The sequence below is a fragment of the Cyclopterus lumpus genome, chromosome 24, assembly GCF_009769545.1.
Source record: "Cyclopterus lumpus isolate fCycLum1 chromosome 24, fCycLum1.pri, whole genome shotgun sequence".
NCBI lineage: Eukaryota > Metazoa > Chordata > Actinopteri > Perciformes > Cyclopteridae > Cyclopterus > Cyclopterus lumpus.
In genome coordinates, this window is record NC_046989.1 from 12,982,759 (window position 1) to 12,999,165 (window position 16,407).

The following is a 16,407-nucleotide window of genomic DNA, read 5'->3' on the forward strand; positions in this document are numbered from 1 at the left end:
TGTTTATATTGTTTCTTGGTCTAAATCAGGCTCTTTCAAATGTGGTGTGTTGGGCTGGGAATACATGAGTGTGATGATTTGAGTGGGGGTGTGCATGTGTATTGTACATGTGAAATCTGCCTGGTAGATTAATTATCTAACACATTTGCCAATGTATATTTTTGCATGCATTTGACAGGGGGTCGATCCTACGAGTGTCTCACTATCTATTTTGCATTTTAATTTGTATGCGCACACACACTTCTGTATGTAGATATCAGCATGTAAAGGCTCCGTGGGCGTGTTTCTTTGTTTAAATGCACGTGTGTGAGTATACAGGATTATCGCAGTCTCATCCCTCATTCCCCTCCTGGCCCTGACCCTTTTAAACAACACTCTATCTTTCTCTGGGAATCCCTCCATCCATCTCCATCAATCTTTCTATCTTTTTCTGCATCCATATCTCTCTCAGTCCCCCTACTACTCAGGGTGGAGGGGGAGAGAGAGAGATGATCCTGTCTTTTTCAACCTTCTTCTTATTCCATCAAGCATACATCTAGCCTCAAAACTCAACAATAACACATCCATCACACACACACACTCGCACACACATACACACACACACACACACACACACACACACACACACACACACACACACACACACACACACACACACACACACACACACACACACACACAGCAGCACAAGCAGTGCAGAGTCATCGTGTAGCATGACAGAAAAAAAGCAAATAAAGTTGTATTCTAATGTAATAAGAAGCCTTTATACAATAAAAACAAGTTGCTGTCTTGCAGAATCTTGTGGAAATCCAGTCATGTCTTGTCATCTTCTCCTTAAGTCTAGATTTCACTCCCATATAGATATTGTAGTGTCCTTCTTAGCACATAGACAAGCATCGTACACTATCGTCACTTTTGTACATGTGTAACCTGCGATGTAGCGTGTCTGAAGTTCACTTTTAGAATACGTAATCACAATTAAAAATGCATGTTATTTTTTTAACAGATGTCTGGTCACATGAACACGCAAACAAATGGATTCACAGGTGAGGTGAGGGGTAACAAACAGGACGAATACGATTTTATAAATAAAATGACTTTCACAAGGTCCAAATATTTGGTGGTTTTAAAGGGGCTTCGAGTCAGCTCTCACGTCAGCTGATGGAGTTTGCTTAGTTGTCATTGAGATAGTTTGTCCATGTGCAGACGAAGGCCTCAAAATGTGTCTGAAAGCAGAAATACAGTTGACCTTGTGACAAGGTCAAGGTTGAAGCTTCCAGCGAGGTGTGGTTGATGTTGATGTTTCATTTTCTTCCCCTCACATGTTTTTTTATTGATATGTGTTAATTGATTAGTTTTAATTCAGCGTGCGAATATATGGGGCGCGACTGTTTTCAGAAGATATTTAGTGTTTTATATATTGTAGTTAAATATACAGCCCACCTTCTCAGGGATGTTGCCTTGCCGTGTTGGGGCGCAAAAACTTCTTTGGCAATGACATTGCTCAGCTTTCACTGCGTGTACTTATACATTTTGACAGTATTATAATTTAAAGTCTGTATGGCAGTAAATCCTCTGAGACCCCTGGTTAACAGAGCGTAGAGGGGGGATAGAGAGGCCAACATACAGACGGTCAGACAGACAGGTTACCATGGTTATCAGAGCAGAGAGAAAAGAATGGGAGGTGATGAATCTGAGTAGATAGTAGTGTGTGTGTGTGTGTGTGTGTGTGTGTGTGTGTGTGTGTGTGTGTGTGTGTGTGTGTGTGTGGCAGCCGTAGAGCCGAAGGCAGACAGTCATTGTGTCCTTGTCATTCAGTGAATCTGAAAACTGAACCCTGACTTAAGCTGGCCCTCTCCATTTCTCTCTCATTCAATATAAAAGGCAAGAGATAAAAAGTGTTATTGGGAGCTACGGTTTGAGTCGTAAAGATTCTCCCAAGAAATAGTTTTGATGTTTTAGTGATAGTAAAAGTATATATGGCAAGCAACACAGGCGGCAAGAATTTTTTTTTTAAAGAAAATGTAATTGAAATGGTCTGTCGTTCAGAATATTGATCCACACGGCTCTCAACATGGCGATGGCTGAGCCGGTGCCTTGCAGCTAACATGCTGACAGAGCCAACAGTGTGTACCTGAGGGGTGAACCAGAGGGTGGGGGCTACCCTTCCGTGACAGGGCGGCGTTATCAGCTGTAATCGCAGTGCGGAGGCCGCAAGCTATATAGGGCACACTTGCATGCATTGACATAAACAAAGCAAAGAAAAGCTTGAATAACAACACGCACAGATGGGAAAGTGACTTTGTTCTCTGCTCAGGTAGACGTTACTCCACTAGATCGTTACTGAGCAAAGAGTGAGAGAACCTTTCTGCTTCACCAACAAGTTCTGAAAGAGGTTCTGAAAGAGGTGCAACTGGCACATCCCAAAACATGTGGTTCCTCTTGGAATGAAGTTCCCCTGTGATCCTGTAAATCAGACGCACAGAGCTGACGGGAAGCTTAAGGTATTAGCTGTCTCAAATCAAGGCACAGTGACACCATTAAAGATTGCACAGTCTCCCACACATATTTGTATCTGGTTGGAGACTCTTCCAGGTTGTGGATCAAAAACCCAGGAATACACCGGATGTTGGCTTGATTTTCTGGCAGAAGCATGAGGCAGTAGTTGAAAAGGATGTGGAGAAAGGGCCATGACAAATATGTTCATTAAAGCAACGTGTTTGATCTTGTATTAAGGCCTGAAATATATATGTATTATCCATCCATCCATCCATTTTCAATACCGCTTATCCTCATTAGGGTCGCGGGGGCGCTGGAGCCTATCCCAGCTGACATAGGGCGAAGGCAGGGGACACCCTGGACAGGCCGCCAGTCCATCGAGGGCAATATATGTATAATATAATATCTAAATATTTTTATACTGAAGTCTGGTTCAAGGATTTCATGTTTGGGCCCGATGACATGACATCATGTAGTCATGTGTTGGACACACATGTGCACATGTTATGTCTATACTTTATAGACATGTGTGTTATGTATATTTTCTTTGAGGAGATCAGATCCATGACTTACTTTTGCCTACGACCACTATCTAATATTCTCAAAGCAGATATCCAACTTGGATATTGTATGATTGAGCTTATCCTCCCACCCCCCTTACTTTTGTTCTTACAGTGAGAACGTTTCTGTTATGAAAACCCTGTTATGGAAATCTGGAGATTCCATAACAAATTCTCAGATATTACTGGTAGTTTGGAAGGTTTGACTGAGCTTGTATGTTGTTGAGTGCTCGTATGAGAATGTGTACACATGTGTGAGAGAGACTTTGGGTGTCTCAGATGTTCTTCACAGTTCATCAGTGTTGACATCTGGCCAAACAGCTGGACACACACGCACGCACACACACGCACACACACGCCCACACACACACACACACACACACACACACACACACACACACGCACACACACACACACGCACACACACACACACACACACAATCCAGCCTTTCGCAAGTGCTTCTCCGCTGTATTTTTCATCCGATCTCCCCTTCCTGTCTGTCTCCTTTGTGTACAGTTGTTGTACATTTATGCGTCTCTGTGTTTATGTTTGTATATCAGCGGAAAATGTTGTTTAACTGTGAAAGCTTCTGACCTTAAAGCAGCACTGCAATGTCATTTTACAGGACGTGCATGTGTTTGTCTCTGTGCGCTTGCTTGCCAGACAGGAAATGTGAACCACGTGCACAATATGTTGAGCTTTCTCGTACTTTAAGTCCAACAAGTTGGTCATTCACTCTGAGACTAATGTGCTTTTGCTATGGGAACGACACAGGGAAGCCTGCTGGAAAAATACCCACATGTGTGTGTAGTCCCATGGTGCATTTGTGGGGTGATGACAGATACAGTAAATAATGATCAGTTTGTTGAGAGCTCAATGATCAGGTCCCTGTATTTATTCTTTGGACAACAGGAGCTACTTGACTTGCTGGCTAATAGCAGTCACACATTTTATAACACGTGTTGAGGGTGTACCGATCCAACCTTTTCAGTCTCAGTCCTTTTCAGTCCTTGGCTATCGGCCGATACCAAGCACGGTTCTGATACCAGTGTTTGATTAATAAGTGACTGGGTCCATTCTTTGTGTGTGCGGCAACATTTAAGGCCTGACTTAAACCAGCTTTTCTAACTTAGTAAAACAAAATATAACACATGAATGTATAGACATAAACTTACTAAACTGTGACTTATTGTTAAAAATAATAAATGGTACACCATCTTCACTGTCCAATGTGTCTAGTTTATAAACACAGAGCAGAATTGAATAGATTGGCTCCATTGTCAGATCAGATCCAGCTATTTGAGTCAGTCTTGGCCCGATATCCAATATCGGTATCCGTGCATTCCTAAACATGTGCACATGCTTTTTTCATTCAATTATTAGTATTGTGTAATACTATACATGTGCATGTTATATTATATTATTGTAATATAGATTTATATTTATATTTCTATGATGGTAAACTGAACCTCTTTGGGTTTTGGACTATTGGTTGGACAAAACAAGCCTTTTGGATATCAACTCGAGCTTTGGGAAGTTGTAATTGTTCGCTGTTTTCTTGTTATTTCATTGTAAAAATAATTAGTCAATTGAGAAAATAAGTGACAAATAACTATATAATTGTTAGCAGCCCTAAGAGAAAGTTCTGGCACTGTGGCTCACTGGCATAGAAACTGCATGGCTAATAAAATGTTGCAGTGATTACAGTACGCATGTTATTTTTCTTAGGGTGGTTTTACGAGAAGAGGTGATTGAAGCACACTCCCCTCACTTGTAATCATATGTCTCCAAGAGTTGAATATAATTATCATAGAGATGGGAATTTGAGATTTATAGCATTACTTTTATGTCTTCTAGGGATTCTTTTTGGTTTTGTTTAATACCCCGACCTCCCACAAGGGCACGGGGGAGGAAAACAAAGTCACGTTTGCAAACATTATTGATGGCATTTTCCATAATGTATGTGCTCTCAAAGTTTACATTCTGTTCCAGCAGTGAAAGATTCAGGAAATAGAAAAGAACATAGCTTGAGCAACATACTGCAAATGAATAAACAAAGAAAAAGTGAATACTCGCTATGTATGAGGGCAAATGATGTTAACTGCATTAGACTGTACCCAAAATACACTCAGATTAACAAACGTGGATGGTATAAAACACCTGCCCTCCCCCTCATGTTCCACACTAATTACTCATAACCTCAGAACAGCGACAAGCGCTCGCTGGCTCACTCGGAACAAGACGACAGAGAAACTGACATACTTCTAATGATTTTAAATAACAGTTTGCACAGCAGGGTGTGTGGGGCGTTCCTAATATGGCTTTTTAGCAATTTTGCTTTTGAACTACTCTGAATGGACTTGAACCTGTGATTATGGATGATCTGACTACACAAATAAGGCGAACTTTGCTGCAATATTTGTGTGTATTCACATATCAAGCCGCATATACATCTTTGTGAAATGCAATGGGTTTATTTGGATTGTTTGGCATGTTTGTATATAACTTTGTTTGCGTTCAATCTTGCAGCCATTTCCCAAAATATCCGACTGTTACTATTCCACTCAATGTCTCTCAGACGTCAGTACTAATACAATCAGCTGTTTCTGTTTGTGATCGCCTGTGTTTTCTCTCCAGGACTGTTCCCGGCGGTGTTGAACCTGGCGTCCATGGCAGACATATCCGCTAATGCTACCTGTGGTTTCCTGGGACCAGAGATGTTCTGTAAGCTGGTGGAACATGTTCCAGGCCAGCCTATTAGAAACCCTCAGTGTCGAATCTGCAACCAAAGGAGTAGAAACCCAATTGGTAAGAAGACATACACGCCTTATAGGCAAGGTGATTACACTAATTAATCATGCTAGATTAGTTAATGAGTGCCAGATCGGCCAGATGTTAACTAATCATTTTGTCGAAAAAGATAATTGCCGAATGAACTGAGGAATCAATCGCAACATGACAAGATGACAATACAAAATTGGCCTGGGATCATAATTCAAACAGACTGCTAGATAGTCGCTTATTTAGTCGATCAATGATTCAGTTAACCTCATACAACCAATCAGTTTTCCAGGGAAGCAGTTCATCTTTAACCAGCCAGTGAGTCAACTAATGAGTCCAGTTAGCTGTAGTCAACCAGGATGAGAGGAATTAAAGAAGGATGTACTGCTGAAAGAAGAGGACAAGGAAGGAGAGAAGGAAAAGCTTGAACAGAGTGAGAGACAAAACGGGTCATTTTAAAACACTACTCTCCATTAATACTAAGACTTTTGTTTTGGTTAAGTTGTACAAAAAACAAAGTGAAAAAACAACCTCAGCCACTCTAGACAAGAACATTTTCCAAAATGTTGAACTATTCGGTTCCAATTTACCAGTAACCAATTATTAAACAATTTTAATTGACAGGCTGATTTACTAAAAGCCAGATATCTTGATATTCATATTTTGGATGCCCTTTATGGACTTTATTCAGTTTTTAGGCCCAGAGGGATATAATGCTGTTAAAAAAAGAAGAGAAAATAATTTTATCAAAGGCTATATCTCTCTCATTTTACTATTAATAGTTGCCATGGTTTTTCCCCACAGAAATGTCACACATAAGTAGCCAGATAATTGACAGCTGCAACGCATCTTCACTTAAAAATACAGACGTGTAAAAACCCAAAACAATCCCGTACACACAGTATGCATAAAGGTGCTGCATACTGGCCTTTGCTCAGTGATAAACTATGAATATGGAACTCTTCCATAAGCTATTGTGTGGAATAGTAACCGTGGCCAGGAGTAGATTCTGCTAATAGGGTTACTTTTTACAAATGTTATTCAGAGGAGAAATATAATCATCTTAAATGGAAAGGATATCTATTATTCTTTTTTTTTACAAGGTGTGAAAAGATTCCTTTTGATATCCGACCTTGAATGGTTGAACATGTTCCCCTCTGCTGGATTCAAGACTGAAATTATTTACCATCATTAAAGTGTTAATAAAACAATTGATATTTCCCCCCCACCCCCGTATCTCCCTCTCTCTCTCTCTCTCTCTCTGTGTGTGTGTGTGTGTGTGTGTGTGTACAGAACAACATCCCATAGAATATGCCACAGATGGGACTAACCGTTGGTGGCAAAGTCCCTCTATCAAGAATGGAATGATGTACCACTACGTGACGATCACTCTGGACTTAAAGCAGGTAACAGACACACGAAACAAACAAACAAAAAAAGCTCAAAACAGTAAAACCAATATTCTTTCAAGAGCTTCAAGGTCCCTGAGAACAATCATTTGTGTTACAGTTGTTAAGGTTAAAGGTGCAAATAAATACCAGTTTGACTTCAGTGAGCATTTTAGAGTTCACCCAATGAAGGAAGAAGACTTGTGTTCTGTATTTACAACTTCACTCTCCTTCTCCTTGTCTGCCCAAATCACTTTACCTCGTGAGGCAGCTGAATTTGTGAGTTCACACAAGTATCATGAGATCACGTAAGAATAGCGTGGTGGTGTTGCCAAATCTTTTAATCCGTCATATCGCCGCAGCCTAACACACGCAAACTTGTAACAAGATGCTTATTATTGTATTGACTTCCACATGTATTTTCTAGAGGCTTACTCCAGCCTTAAACTAATACTTCTGAGTTTCAAACATGCAGTTCATGTAGCATTGACAGCTGGCTTCTTCACAAACAATGACAGCTGTGGTCGGCTTGGATTTATGTCTGGAGCAAAGGATTTTAACGCTGACTCGTCATTTGGAATCCACTGTAACCGCCATGAATCAAAGCTGAACACAGCCTCCATTGTCCTGGAGGAGTCAAGCTGCAAACCTTTTCCGTTTAGTGAGTTTGTTTTCACAGCATCAACAACATGAATAACTTGATCAGTTCACTGAGAGATGCCCAGTGGAGTCCAATTTCATTTGTGGGAATGAACATTTTTTTGTGGCTGGTTGATTTCAACCCAGGACCTTCTGTGAGATAATTTGATATGGTGATGAGGCTTGGCCTGTAGCCTTTTACCATAGCTTCTGAGTTGTAAACACATTTGATATCTCTTTTTTCTTAAAATTATAAACGTAATACCCTTTTGATTTACGAACAATTGAAAGTTTTGACAAGATAATAATATGTTTTGGTCCCAATACGGCCAATCTTTCTTTTCGGACCAAACACATTAAAAGCACCTCGTTTGACATGCATCAATTGATGCTACCGTGGAGCACCATATTTTAGGAAAAAGTTGCTAAGTAGGCAACATTTTTGTATTTCAGATAACCCTTAATAACCCCCTCTTTTAAAACATGAACATGATATGAATGAAAGTTTAACTAGATAGTGTGAATCAAAACGCTCACACTTGTACAGCCGAAGTGAAGCTTCCCTTTCTTCATAAAGTCCAGACACCGGCCTGCAGCGTGTGTACAAACAACAACCACATTTCATTTGGGTCTCCCATCAAACAGAAAGAAAGTCAGCGTGTCGTTTTTCACCATAGAAAGCGACAGTAATATTCTTAATATTATTACTATTAATACTTTCTGTCTTTCATAAAATATTGTCATTTGGGCTTTTTAGCTTTTGATCCTTTTAGCTCTCTCCAAACAGGCTTTGGTCGCTGAGTCCTCATTTGACACTGAAATTGAAACACGCTTCCTTTCACGTCAGACGCTTTCGGTACATTCGACGTCTTTAGATCCAAGTAGATTTTTACGGACTGCCCTTGATCTTGTCTCTTCATAGCAGTAATCTGTTAGTTATACCCGAACACTTCCTGCCACCATGTTACTTCTCTGTCAAGATGATGCTCCCATAACCACAGTCTTCTTAGATTACATAAACACTCCAGCCTGCATGTTGTCAATCCAATGGTAATTAGAGCAATTAGTTAATCATTTAAACACTGTTTCTTTGTTTTGACATCCAAAGAATTTAACCTCCGACTGTTATTTCAGCCGGGCTGAAATTGGTTGAACTAACCTTGCTATCAATCAGTTCATAAGCATGTGTGTCACTCTTTAAATAATTGGTTTTCATTTTTGATTTGAAAGGCTTGGCAGGGATCTCGGTGATTGAGGGGCTGTGTACCGGCATGGGAGGATTTAGGACATCTAGTTTAGTTTAGAAGTGCGATTAAACAGATTACAGCGCCAGAGAATAATTATATGGATGTCTTGAGAATAAAACTAATGAGGGGGAGAGACTTTAGTTCATGAGAAGCCCTCGGTTCATTAAGAGAAGCCTTTGAAAAAATGCTTTTAAGGTTAAAACTGATTAATTTTAGAATAAAAAGTCCAATATTGCAGACGAAAATGCCGTAATTAAATAAAAGCCTAAAGTAACACGCATTAGCAAAAACTCAATAACTTCTTTAGCATCTCATGTCAATGAATATTGCTCAAGCTGAATGTGCCATTCACAACTTGTGATCTCAAACTCAAGTTTTCTTTTCTCAACCAACTACAAAATAGCATCATCTTCAAACGCTCACATCCTAAAACAATTACAATGGCAAACATTTAAAAAATGTAAGTTTTTTATTTGCAATTTTTGCAAATAGCATATTTCACAAAGAGCTGTATCCCCCAGAATCAAATCAATGTGAGACTATTAACACCTCTTTCTTTCCCCTGTTTTTTTCAAATTGTAACCTTTCTACTCTGTATTATGAACTTAAACCCAGTCAAAACAGACAGCTCGTTGTCAGCGCCGTGTGTCAGGGTAAACAAAACCACAAATTACAATATAAAAAACCAAGCTTTGAATCCTGTCTTTGGGATTTGAATACTAACGTAACAACTGAATATTGGAATATTTCAGGTCAGCCTCCTATTATTCATATTGCGTTTAATTAAATTCAGAGGCAGAGAGAAAGAGAGCATAAAAATAGTGAAAAGCAAAAGTGAGGTGAGCTTTATTTATCTTTTTGCCAACCATCACATCCGTAGAATATAATTATATCTCTGGACAGGAAGTAGAGGAGCGCCATCTTGACATGTTAATGACTTCAGGCCCATCAATCACACCTTTCACCACTGTGGTGTGGCTGGCTGCAGAATATATATACACGCCTAAATGGTCTCTCACACACACACACACACACACACACACACACACACACACACACACACACACACACACGCACACACACACACACACACTAGACACACACGGTTCACACCTGTCACCAGAGTGAAATGGCCGATGAATGCCTCTGCCTGGTTACGCACTCTCTCACTTACTCACTTCTGACCTTCATATTAGTGTGCGGAGCAGGAGACTGACATGTACAAACACTTCTAGCTCTCGTCCACAGTCAAACTTGTATCCCAATGTGCAGAGAAATTAATGGAAACAAAATATTATAAAGCTCACAGCTGGACAGAGAATACGGAAGAAAGAAATTCTCCTCTTGTTCCATTTGTCATGGGCAGGTTCTTTAAAAGCTTTTTAATAGCAGCATGATTTTTCCTCAATAATTCACCTACTGAGCCATCTCAGCTCTAACAATACTCTTATACGATGGCCATGTTTGACGTGTTCACAGCAATGTATGATCTGGATTTAGACCTTTCTAGGGGGGGCAGTCCTTTTTAGTAGACCGTGAAGATTTATTAAATGATAAATGAGATGTTGCACCGTGGCACAATGTGAACACACAGGACCAAACGTGTTTTTCTTTCAGCAGACGATAGAAATAATGAAAATATAGTTCCAACAAATTCTAGATATATTCTCAAATGTTTAGCCCTTTCATCAAGTAACTCTCTTTTTTATTACTTCAATCAATTTTGTATTGATCAAAGTAACAGTAGATCGACCTCTCGTCTGAATTTCAGTGATGGACCGTATTGTCGAAGCCATTGTGTCTGTGCGTGTATGTGTATGTGTTTTGTGTGTGTGTGTGTGTGTGTGTATAAATAAATATGTGTGAGTCTTGATCAGGCCAACGGAAAGCTTTTTACCCTCGAGTGTGCTGAATTTCTCCTGTGACCTCAGTCATCTTACTCAGAAAACAACAGTGGCCTTGTGTGTGTGTGTGTGAGTGTGTGTGTGTGTGTGTGTGTGTGTGTGTGTGTGTACGTGTGTGTGTGTGTGTGTGTGTGCGTGTGTGTGTGTTATCGCCTGTGACATCACCACCGTCATTTCCTCTCTTGTTGTTGAGGCTCTCTGGATGGAAAGACTAAATAATGAGAAAGAGTGGGAGCTGAGTCTGGTCTGTCTGTGTGTGCGTGTGTGTGTGTGTGTGTGTGTGTGTGTGTGTGTGTAGGTGTGTGTGAGCGTGTGTGAGTGAAAGAGAGAGAGAGAGACAATTGAAGTCTGTATATGTGTTTTATTATTTTGCGGTTCATTTTTGATTTTGCATCTGACTTGACAATCAAAGTCTCCTGCAGAAATCTGTTGAAAATAATTTCATGAGAGCTCAGTTACTACATTCTTAAGGTTTAATTTACAGTTTTAAAAAATTTCAAATAATCACTTAAAAAAAAAAAGAAATTAAATTATTACCTTCAGTTATTCCATATCAAACAAAGGTTTCTCAGCTGTGTGCTACCAATGTGTGAAGCCTTGAGTTGCCTTAGGCATTAGTTTGCATATAAATTAGGAAATGACTAGTTAATCTATTAAAACTACTTTACCACGAGGGGTTAACCTTGCCTCGGGTGGCAACCATCTGTTGTCAGCTTCAGAGGTTAAATTGCGGTTATTATGGAAATGCAGCAGCCAGTTTTATTGATGGACAGTTTGTGCTCGCCGCGGTCCAATCATGCTCCGGCTCTGCTCTCTGGGGGCGGGAGGAGAACCTGACCGAGTGATCGGGGCCCTGAAAGAGGCTGTCAGTCAAAGGGCCGTCATTATCCACAGCTCTTAAATACTTCAGCATACGAGTGCCGTAACCACGGATTGCAGTTTTTGGGGTCCCGGTTTCGATTTGGTTTGTTTTGCACATTCAGGAGAAAAAATATAAATAACAAAAATATAAATGATATGTTTCTATATTAAGCGGTATTGAAAATGGATGGATGGATGGGATGTTTCTATATTATATGAAGCCATAACACTTATTTTATACATGAGATGCTAACAGTACAAACTACGGCCAGCGCATTGACAGAGCTAGCAGTGTTTATCGAGGCTGTCGGGTCAGGATGGCTTTAACAGCGTAAACATCCTACAACATGCGAGCGGTGCAAAGCAGCTGCCATGAGCTCACCAGGGGTTCACGCTCACGTGCACCAATGACCAGCCACGCTATCTATACAAAGCAAAGAGAAGCCACACACACAGAGGGAGAGCGACTTCATTCTCTGTCCAGATAGACATCACTTGACTGTATCTTCACATAGCAAATAGTAGTTTGCTGCTATATTAATGCTCACAATGTCGTCTATGAGTGTCAATAGAGATAACTGACCTCTTAATTACCGGCTCTTTAAAGAGACCACAAGAAAAGCCATAACCGGAAGAGTAACTGGAGTTCACATGTTCTGTCAAAGGTTTTTGCTTTTGTGTTGGTCCCTTGACTGACTAACTGTAACTGCTTACACCATTAACCCCACCCTTTTCAACATTAACTACGCTACAGTGAGTTCTACACACCGCAAAATGACGCAAAGATCATTAAAAAGCCACTTTCAGCCCCATGGTTGGACATGAACAAACAGACCGATAAACAGGCCTATGACAGTCCTCTACTATTAATTTACATTTATTATAATATCCAGATCACTGAATATTGCTGCTTTAAATCTCATCACAGTCCAATTCACCACAGTCAAGAGTCAGTGTCCTGCTCAAGGACACCTTTAATAAGGCAGATGCTTGAGCCTAGAGGACTCAGTGAACCTTTACCTATAATAGTTATAGCTTCATAGCATATTTCTATGCTTGGATGAAAATGGAATACATCTTATAATAGACATTTTGTGTGCAAAACATTTCCCATTGCAAACTGCCATGGGACACATAACTTAAACTTAAATAAAGTCTTGCTTTTCTTTACTTTGTACTCTAAAATTATAATCAGGAATATCAGACACAGCTTTTAACGGAGAAGAAGAGCGAAGGTAAATGAAACATCTGCTGTACCCGATGGAACTTTGTCAGTCTATGTTTGACAGTAGCTCGTGCCAAAGCAAGAATGTGGGAGAGATTGCAGCATCTGGTGTTTTGTGCGGACTAAAGCCTATTTAAAAAGCTTTAGGCTAAATTATGACCAAGTCTGTGAACAAGCGTGTTTGTGTGTGCACTTGTTATATTTCTGTGTGTAACTGTCTTTTTGGCAGTACAGACCAAGAGGCAGACTTAAAGAGAATAGAGCTCGATTGGCTGTTACAGACCAGGACATATCTCAGAGTTATCCGGGGGCCGTTATATATAAGCTGCACTCCACCGCAGCCTCCCCTCTCTTTAAGCCAATGTGAAAAACACAATCATTTGTCTGTGCTTATATATATCATAATCTTTTTTTTAATATTACTGCAATTTGGTTAAAGATTGAACTTTCTAATGTGTTTCCTGCAGAGCTGTCAAGAGACTGTCATTCAAAATACTGCAGCATCTCCTGAAATTGTTTTTAGTGGCAAAAGCAAAACAATCTTTCGACGAGATGACTGTGTGGCTCCAGTGAATATCTCCTGCCTGTTGGCCTGCACTTTGCTTGGCAGTCGGGGATGCTGGATGATTCACACTATTTAGAGCCAAAAGCTACTTTATTAGTCCAGAGAGATGTTCACACTTTTTTCTCTTGAAGTGACGGTAAATGTTACGGTCTGGTCCCAGGTCTGATGGTCTGACGGCGTATTCACCTGCGTTATTGCTCATTGTTTTCAATGGCTTCTGTCTCATTCTGATCTTATTCCACTTGGTTTCTGATCTGTCTTTCTGTTGTTGTTTTTGTGTGTGCTAACTCTGTTCTAATTAGCTGCAGTACTAACTGGAATTGGGGTTTGAAGCCAGTTCATCTGGCCAGATAAATGTGAACACGTTGCCATGTGAATAGCCTGTAAACACCAGCTGTTCAGTAAAACCACTGTCACTGTGTGTCCAAATCACACTCAGACAAAATGGATTCTTCACAGTTCATTTGATTGTGGGCAACCCAACCAGACTGGACACGGGGCTTAAATGCACTGATTGGGCATTAAAATAAACACTTTAAGTGCGCATTTGGCTGCTACGCTCAAATATGTGTAAAAAGTAAATCCCTAGTATATCGCGACTATTTCCTGTTAATTATATGAGATTGCTCAAATAAAATGCGTAAGAAGTCATTGGAAAATTTATATTAATTTGTTTGATTCTGAGTATTCAATTCACTGGTGAGAAATAGTAGACACTTTTCATATCCGGAGATAAACACAATTTTGTCGCCTCTGCAATTACAACAAGTCTATAATGTGCAAAATAGAAATTATTAAATTAGTCAGTCATTTTAGAATCACGTAATTATTTATCAGTGCAAAAAAAAAGAAGACATGCAGGTCGGCTTTGTGCCCTCTTTTCAGACTAAATTTTAAAAAAAAATGTTACTCGCTATTGGCATAAAGTAGTAATGTCATCGTTGTGTCACAGGCTAATAAATATTCCTTATGGCAGTTTCTAACAAAACGCTATCTGTCTGTGATTTGTAAGGTAGGTTTATTGACATTGTGTCCTCATGGTCCTGCAAGCTCAACTGTCAATAAGAGATATGTACGCCAAAGGAGAATTTCTAATTTAGGCTATGACCACAAATTATTTTTCAATTTTATTAATGATATAAAATATGAATATTTAGTTTAAAAAATTTCTCCTGGAAGGAAAGACCAGTCAGTTGGACTTGAAACTCAATCCGTCCTCTAAGCAAGATGACGGGATGACAACAATATTTCTGTACTATTGTGCAAATTCAGTTTTAGAGATTCCACATTTGTTATTTTTTTAGTTGGGTATGCCTTCTTTCACCGGTGGGATAATGTTTCATATGCTTCATTCTAACCTGCATTAACAAGGTCTCACATGTAACCTGATGAAACTTGCAGACTTTTAGTTTAAGCTCAAATTTTCCAAACCAGGCAGCAGTAAAAAAATAGAAGATGAGTCAGAAAACTCAATTTAAAAAATGTCATCACATACCAAATTCTGATAATATGGTCTGTTCATGAGTTATGCCATTTGATTTCTTGCAGGACAGTTATTGATGTCGTCATTTGTTTATGCTGTCGAGCCTAAAAGGCAAAAGAAATCTCTCGTCTGATCCCAAATCTGATCAAAACATAGAATATGACACTGAAAACCTACATACGCACACGCACACACACACACACACACACACACACACACACACACACACACACACACACACACACAGACATTGCATTAGTTAGCTCTGTTCATCTATGTTTAGCTGTTGGAGCTGCCTAGCTGTCCCAAAGCTGTCACCATATTACACGATACTGCTGAGAGCTCTCTTACACACACACACACACACACACCATCCGACCTTGGTGTGAATACAAGTAACATTGACTCTTTGTAGGGGGTTTGAATGACTGCTATAAGGTTACCCTGAAATACACACACACTCACTTGGTAGCTTTCTCCCTATTCTAATTGCTGCAATGTGACACTGCTTCCCACATCACGGGAAGAAAAAGAGATGTACTCTGAGAGATGGGGTGAAAGACAGGGTGGAGGAGAGAGACAGGGAGTCAGCATTTGACCCACATCCAATGTGTGTGTCTGTGTCTGTCTCGTTGGTGATCAAACTGAAGGAAATTCAGTCGAAACACAAATAGTTGGATTTTTATTGAATTAAACAATCAGTTTCCATTTTGTATATTCAAAAACAGAACATTAGGAAACATCAATGCCCGATACTGTATGTATAGCCTATGTACGGTGCCGTCAAAAAATCCCTTAAGGGGACATAACAAAAGAGGTGCTGATGGAATTTTGACTACTTTCTGACGCAATCCCACAATGCAATGTGTTGCTGTTTTGCGGCATTACATCTGTCAGCGATGACCCAAAAGGATTTGTTAGTGTCCAAAATCTCAAGTAACTGCTCACGCTGCTTTATATTTTCAGTGTGAGTGAGAAAACAAGGAAGTGATTTCAGACAACAGCTATAATATTTGTCGGAGATGTTCATTTGAAAAGGTAGTTTAAACCAATCTAATCCCTTTAAAAGGTCCATTTATTTGTTTTGCTTAAAGTTGTCAAGAAAAGAATCATACTGACGTGAACTTGATTTCGTATCAGCAGATCCAATAAAACTTAGATGACAACGAGAAGAATTGTTCGGTATGATAATGAATATGAATTGAGCATTGAAATGAACATATGTGGATGATATGTAAAAACTGCTTTTCATTC

The 16,407-nt window shown here is 39.7% G+C and overlaps 1 protein-coding gene across 1 annotated transcript in view; it reads left to right on the forward strand.

Moving 5' to 3' along the window:
* lama2 (laminin, alpha 2) overlaps positions 1-16,407 on the forward strand; it is a 156,454-nt gene that overhangs the window by 20,841 nt on the left and 119,206 nt on the right. Inside the window, exons 2-3 of the mRNA XM_034528174.1 lie at positions 5,698-5,868; positions 7,135-7,247. Coding sequence (XP_034384065.1) covers positions 5,698-5,868; positions 7,135-7,247 — 284 coding nt within the window. The remainder of the gene's footprint in view (positions 1-5,697; positions 5,869-7,134; positions 7,248-16,407) is intronic.